The sequence below is a fragment of the Pseudophryne corroboree genome, chromosome 1 (genome assembly GCF_028390025.1).
Source record: "Pseudophryne corroboree isolate aPseCor3 chromosome 1, aPseCor3.hap2, whole genome shotgun sequence".
Taxonomy (NCBI): Eukaryota; Metazoa; Chordata; class Amphibia; order Anura; family Myobatrachidae; genus Pseudophryne; species Pseudophryne corroboree.
Window position 1 is genome coordinate 465,871,053 of NC_086444.1, and position 7,801 is coordinate 465,878,853.

The window sequence follows — 7,801 nt, forward strand, 5'->3', positions numbered from 1 at the left end:
TGGATAAATTATTGGTTTTCCATTCACAGGTTCACATGTGAAAAAAAGAAGGGAATATCATGTGTAACCTGTGAATGGAAAACCATACTGACTGAGGACGAATCCTCCTGGATATTTATTTCAAGATAAGGGACGTTTTTATAACTTTTCTCATATTTATTTGTGTCATATTAAGTTTGTGATTAGCACTTGAGGTAATACATCCCCAATACTCCTAATATATTTATTGCACTGTGGAGTGATTTGGAGAGAAACTCAGTAGTGTTTTGTTTGTACCTCTAGGCTGCTTTTTGGGGTTTTGCGCAATTTCAGGCTGTTCAATAAGAACACTCTGGTATCAAAAATGGTGGAAAAAGATTTAGGGGTGCTCATAGATAATAGGCTTAATAATAGTACACAAAGTCAAAGTGCAGCAAAGAAGGCAAGTAAAGTGCTTGCATGCATTAAACGGGGCATAGAGACGAGATGAGGATGTAATCCTGCCACTGTACAAATCATTGGTATGTCCGCACCTGGAATATTGTGTTCAGTTCTGGGCACCGTATTATAAAAAAAGATATCGGGGAACTTGAAAGAGTTCAAAGAAGAGCTACTAAACTGATAAAAAGGGTTAGAGTCTCTGGAGTACGAGGAAAGGCTTACTACAGTAGGATAAATATGTGCACACTAGAAAAGAGGTGACTAAGAGGAGACATTATTAATATCTTCAAATATGTAAAGGGTAATTACAAGGAACTAGCAGCGGATTTGTTTATTAAAAACTCTATATAGGACGTGTGGGTACTCGCTTAGGTTAGAGGAGAGGATATTCCGTATACAACATAGGAAAGGGTTCTTCACGGTAAGGGCAATAAAGATTTGGAACTCCCTGTCGGAGAGGGTAATAATGGCAGTCACTGTAAATGTATTTAAAAGCGGATTGGACAAATTCCTAACTGGTAAATGTATCCAGGGCTATAGCATTTAGCATATTGACATTACATTATCTGGGAGTGGTAAGAATCATTGTTTTCATTTGGTACTAAGACATTACTTCAGCATACACATTATAATATGAATAGATTAATGCAGAATACAGGTTGAACCCGATGGGCAGTTTGCCTCTTTTCAACCTCACTGACTTTGGCATATTCCTTTAATCATTTTGTTATGAAAGCCCAAATGCACTACAAAGTCACTTATTAGTATAGAAGTTAACTCTGAAGGAAGCTGCATATATTGTTTGTAGTTGTATATATAAACATGTCTACAGTCTCTGAATTATATTAAGGAAAATACTATTGTATTTGATTTTTTTTTTTTTTTTTATCTTCTGATAGATGATTCCCCTCCAGCTGAAAGAGAACCAGGGGAGGTTGTGGACAGCCTGGTGGGCAAGCAAGTGGAATATGCCAAAGAAGATGGCTCAAAAAGGACTGGCATGGTTATTCATCAAGTTGAAGCTAAACCATCTGTGTACTTCATTAAGTTTGATGACGATTTCCATATTTATGTCTACGATTTGGTGAAGACATCCTAAGTGGGATTCTGTACTTTTTTTTTTTTTTTTTTGCCAAACGTAATCTAATGTAAACATTTGTAGAAAGTCGCTGCTTTCTGATTACAGAAATGCTCAGATATTCCTGCAAATCCACAATCCCTTCCCAGAGGAAAAAGAAATTGAGAAACCGTTGTTTGAGAATGTTGTTCGCTTTCCCTTACAAAGGAACAAACCACTTTCCAAGAAGACTGACGTTTTTGGGATTATGGAGACATAATGTTTTTGAATATAAATCCTGAAGCAGGTGGTTTATTTGAGCAAATGAGTGCAAGAGACCAGCCATGCAGTTTCTGAAATATTATGACACAATGTTACTGTATTTCATAAGCACTCATTCCTAACTCTGCAAAGTAATGTTTGGTATACTGTATCTGGCTTCCATGAGGTAGTTGTCCATTATTTCAGCTTCCATTGACCTATTTGAAAGCAGTAAAAGTTATCGATTCTTTTATTTTTCCCTATTTTTTTTATTTTCTCCTCCATAGCCCAGTTAAATGTTGCAATGGTTAAGTATTTGACTTGTGCCTTCTGGGGGTCTTGCAGTCCTTTGCAAAACATCTGGCACAATTCAATTAAACATGTGAATTATCCATTAGCTGTTTGTTCAACATCACATTTTATGTAAACATCAGTGCTGAGAGCAAAACTGTATTGTTACAAATAGACATTTCCGAAGTGGCTTGAACCTAGACATGTCTTAGGTTATGGGGCAACTGTGCACCATGTTTAATTGTGCTGAAAGTATTTTTCCAGTGTTACATCTGTCATGAAAAGTGGGAAGTGATCATGCTTTCCACATTTTAGAGTTTTTGTTCAGTCTTCTTTTTGTGTCCTGTTTGGTAAACTTGTTCTTCAAGTTCTAAAGGAAAATGTATAACTTGTTTGAATTCAACAGCGATAAACTACTTTTCAAATAAAACGAATGACTGAGTGAAGAGAAGTATTTTCTGTCATGAGATCGATGTAAAGACTGACCAAACTAGGATTTTCAGTGCAGTTTTTTTCACACTACTAAGCAGAATTCCAGAGCTACACCATCAGAGGAACATGTTCTGTTCCTAAACAAGTATAACAAAAGCAGCACATTTTTCTTTGTCGCTGTGTTGGGCAAAAATCTGTTCAAACTGTTGGAGAGCTTGATTCTGCTGCATGCAAATGAAGGGGAAGCCATAAAATGGCTTGAGATAAGTCTTGAACACTAATATTGCGCATCTTGTATGTTCAAACAAAGAGAACTTTTACAATGCAGGATAACTAACGTAAATAGCTATTTCAATAGGAGGGCTGGTAATTGTCCCTATTTTTTATTTTTTGTTCTTAGTCTGTTTTCAGTTTGTTTGTTTTTTGTATGTTTTCCACTGCATTATGTCACGTGTTTAAGACAAACCTCCTTTGCCATGTAACATTTTCCTCTTAATACATCACAGAGCCGCCAGAGACCCTGCAGCACGAACTTATTTCATGTAAATAAAGTGTTTAAAAACAATTATGTTGTCATATTACTTGGCACATGTTCTCTGCGGGGAGACTTTCCTAGCACACAGTCACTGAGGAGGGACTTCTTGTACTCCCTGTACATGCATTGAAATCTAAAAGTATAATGCACTGCCTAGTCAAAATTTTTACACTCCAAAAAAATGTTATGCTTATGTCTAAAATGCTATGCGCAATATGTCCCATCATCTTGCTATTAGTATGGGGTTTGTGTACTGTGGCATTCATTAAATTAAAATAAATACAATTTTAGACACTTGCATAAGCTTACAGATGTTTGTTGCCAATATGGTTTACCTTTTAATAGTGGAGTTCGGTCAAGTCCTTGAATTTTGAAATTAAATTCCTACATAACCTTACTGTCATTAACCTCTCAGCCATGGCATTAAGGATGAATAGGTGTACTCTAGACATAAGATGCATAGGGGCATATTCAATTGGGTACGCAATTATTGCTATACAAATTACTGCAGCTATCACAATCGTACGCCCCCTATACCTGCAGTATCCAATTGAAAAAAAAAATGTTTACAGCACAAACTCACATGAGTATTTTTAAATTCAGCCTGCACCAGTCCTGTAGTGTCTTCTGTACCATAGAGGAGGAACAGACAGTAATATCTGTGTAATGACTCAGTAGGACTTAAAACTGAGGCTTTTTAATTAGTGACTTGCTGAAAATATTCTACCCATCTTGTGCGGCTAGTTAGATCTATGTTTTGATGCAATTTCGTTGCAGTCTAAAGAGATTTTCCCTAATAATCGGTGCACTTATTTTTCATCTATCTGACTTGGATATTTTTTGGAAGCTTCTCCCTTATTGATGACCCGACTTCTTTCCATCATCAGGCAATGACTCTCTTCTCTGGGCTTCCTCACTGGGGCAATGCTCTGGGGAGTCCAAGCAGAGGCTGGAGGTCCATACAGTCTCAGACCCCTCCAGCCCTAGGCTGCAGGTAAGAATCTGTCCAGATCATACTTTGACATAAGTCTATTTACAGAGAACGCTAGCTGATGGCAGTGCAGGGAGCTGGGGGTATTTATATGCTGAATGACTGAGCTAATTGGAAACATCCAATTGCCTAATTAGTCATTAGGAAGGGAGGCGTCCGTGGGGTTCTGATGCTTTTCCTGGCATTTTAAACTTAAAACAGGAATTTTGGCTTACTTACCACCTACCGTGGAGCTGTGAAGAATAGGCACTGCAGTTCTCATAGAAATTACTGCAACTGTTTTTCCCCCGCTACAGTTGAATAGGAAAAAGCTTGCTGCTCAGACTCCTTGCCGCTGTATTTTTCAAAATACGCCCCCAATTGAATATGCCGCATAGTGTCTGAGAGTACAGGACATGTTTTTAAATCTGTCTGCTTTGGTTGTAAGTGGAATGTAGATTTCACTTGAACTTTATGTACATTTTTTAGGGCATTTTGGAGAATTTTTTTTGCCCCTTTTTAAGTAGTTTTTATTTTGTTTTGTTTTGTTCCTCTGCGCTGTTTTAGCACTTAACCTATTGGTACACAACATAGCTGAACTGCTACTACTTTAGAGCTTACAAATTCTGGATTTCAATTGCTGATTTCTGTCACACTTAATATGTACCCTTCTGATATATCCCTCAATAGTTTTGTTTCCTTCTGTTTGCAATTATCCATTGCTACTATTTTGTATTATTATTATTATTATTTTTTTTAAGTTTGTATTTTTTTCTTCGGCAGTAAAAGGGAGGGTATGCAGTAAACAGAATCTCTATTTGTTTTTGTGTTGCACACGAATAAGCTCTTCAAGCATATATGTTTCTTGTGTATTGAACAAAGTATGTAGATTTGCAACAGTGTTTCTATTCTGCAGATCTCTAAAGTGATTTTTATTGACTCTGAAGAGTCCTGCATGTAAATCTCAAAGCTGAGCCTGGCTCCGTGAGCCCCAACTATTGTTTGTAACACTAGTATGTGCAATACAGTGTGCACAAAATGTATCAGTAAATTTGGTTACAATGTGTCCTTGAGTTTTTGCTTTTCAACCTTTTTTGAGCTGTTGTGAATGCTACATTTCATCTTTGATTGTCAGGGGGATACTTGTTATACTCCTGTTTCTATGTAGATACTACTTTATTATTTTATTTATTTTTTTTTAAAAAAAATTTCACCTGTTGCATCAGGTGCATGTATATTGCAGACTTTTTTTTTTTAAATCATTCATCTCCTTTTTTGAGTTTTTGTTAGGGCTCATGTTTCAGATCTGCATGCAGTGCTTACATTTGCTCTGTTAAATTAAAAGTCAGTACCTGGATACAAAGGGGTTGACATTACTGTCCAGAAATTTCACAGGACTCAGAACTGCTAGCTGTGTTTCTTTGTAAACCAATTTTTGGCCTTTTATTTTTCTGCTGTACAATTGTATTGTGTATGCGTGATGTCAGGCTGCCATGTAATATTACATAAAAAAATATATATAAAGAATATAATTGAGCAGACCATTCTTTTTTTGCATGCTTAGGTAGTATGTTAACTGAAACAAATAAAGTTGCATGTTTAAATGGATGATTTTAATTTTGCTGATTTTCCCCTTTTTTACATATAATTTGCAGTCTTTACGACTTTGTACGTTTTGTTTACCATGTTTTGATGGATAAATGTAGGATATCCGTTTTAGTGATGCAAGCTTGGTGCCAACAGACAGTAATGTTCCATTTTATGTATTTGGTGCATTTACAGGGACTACACTTTTATATAAAGAAATAAAATGTAAAATACATTTTTTCTCTGTCATTGGAATATGCCAATCATTAAAAAAAAAACTTGATTTCATTTTTTTTCCCTTTCTTTCCTCACCTTTGACAATATGATGGTCTATGTTAACAGTACATTAACCATTTTAGTTAATTATATTGTTACAGAAAGATGTAGCATGTCTTTGTTTTCTATTGCTTCTCAATGCCTATTGTGTTCAGCTACACATTTCTTGAATTTAAGATTTAAAAAGCAGTAATGTTTTATGAAGAAGAGGTTTAAGGCTTGTTCAGATTGGTCCACTAATATACACCTGTCCCTATAACACTACAGATTGCCAGGTCTGATTTTAGTGTACATTATGCATGGAACGGTGGTTGAGTCTATCCTGTCAGGTTACACTTTAGATCATGTTGAGATATGAACTGTAAAGATTTACAGCTGCCATCATTACAGTGTTATTTCACAGCATATGTCAAATAGATTTGGACAAACCTTAACCTCCGGGACTACCGTGTTCAGGCGCAGTGCACCTGACAGGCAGTTGCCTGTTAGACAATCATCATTAGCACCTAATTAACTCAATTCTAACGCTCTTAAAGTGATCAGTGACCTTCATTAGGACGTACAAAGAGAGAAATAGTAGGTTTTACGGGCCATTTCAGCAGAAAATCTGAAGCAAAAAAGAGAACATGAGTTTAAGTTTGGGTGCAGTGTGCCTGAAATGCCACCCTGGAAAAACCTACATATTTCCGCAAAATATCCACAATCTTTTTAATTTCCATTCATAAAATGAGCAAAATAAACAAGATGAAAATAGAAGGAAAAACGAACTTTCAAAAGTCGGAGGAGTTTGGGCGCAGTGTGCCTGAGGGGCCAGGAGGGTCACTACTGCACACCAAGCAGGCGGCGGGAAAACTGACGGTGGGGGGGGGTCGAACAGCCCCTAAAGATAGGAAGGTACGAGGAGGCCAGCTGCGCCTGACTGAGGGTTAAGCTAATGACATGTCTAAATACTTGACAGTGAACACCTGAAAGGATAATTTCACTCAAAACGAAAAAAAATATTTTTGAAATAAATTAAATCTTAGGTCCCTGTTATGTGAGAATTTTCAATAAATAAGACTGATAATCAGGATTTTTTTTTAAAAGTTGAGATAAAGTTTTTGTTGGTGCAAAAAAGTGGCAAGGGTTACTCCACACCAAATCAACACGGATTTCAGACTGACCATTTCAGATTGTAATGAAATTTGGTATAATAAATGCTTCCATAGGCGTAAAGAAAGCCCTAGAATTTTTAGACTGATTTGTAAAGTGGGTTTTCATATATGCCTTTAAAGCTGCAATTGTTTTCACAAGAATTGTGCTGTTACATTTTTTTCAATTGCACTTACAGCTCACCTAAGTGAGCTAGAGAGTTCGGTCTCATTTTAACCATCTTTTTACGGGCTTTCATAAGATATATAAAACAGCAGTATGTTTCCATAAAAATAAAAAACATTTTCTCAAAAAGCAAATGTTCTAAGAGCTTTCATTTTTTAGTGGTTCATGACAATTGTATTTAAAAATCAACAAACAATTTTTTTTAAATTCATTACATTAGATGAATGCACGTTTCTCTTTAGGTGTGTTTGGGGATAAGATTCTACAGACAGCGCTTGCTCCCACTTTTGTACAGGTACACAAACGTAAGTTGAAATATACTCCCTGTGGAACGATACTTCAATTGTGTTAAATAGGCCCGCCTTTTACATTTCCCTGGATCACTATAAGTGGGTGCATGGACAGGATAGGCTTGGGTGGGCTTTAAATAGTGAAGAAAAGCCCATTGGTCACTACAGAAAGTTAAGCCCGCCCTAACCTGTCCCTGGACCATTACAGAGGAGTATCAGACTGTGAGGATGTGTGTTGGGAGCAGGAAGGAACCGCAATTTGGAAAATGGGTGCTGGGAGGGAGAAGACAAAGCAGATTGGGAGTAACACTGTACTCACAAGACTAAGCCTCAGTCACCTGGCTATCACTGGACCAATGCTCAAG

At 36.8% G+C, this 7,801-nt stretch overlaps 1 protein-coding gene across 1 annotated transcript in view; it reads left to right on the forward strand.

Annotated features, from left to right (window-relative positions):
• LOC134893731 (spindlin-W-like) overlaps window positions 1-5,841 on the forward strand; it is a 42,463-nt gene extending 36,622 nt beyond the window's left edge. The window contains exon 2 of the mRNA XM_063913708.1: window positions 1,320-5,841. Within this exon, the coding sequence (XP_063769778.1) occupies window positions 1,320-1,519 (200 nt within the window). The 3' untranslated portion in view covers window positions 1,520-5,841. The remainder of the gene's footprint in view (window positions 1-1,319) is intronic.
• Window positions 5,842-7,801: the final 1,960 nt, after the last annotated feature.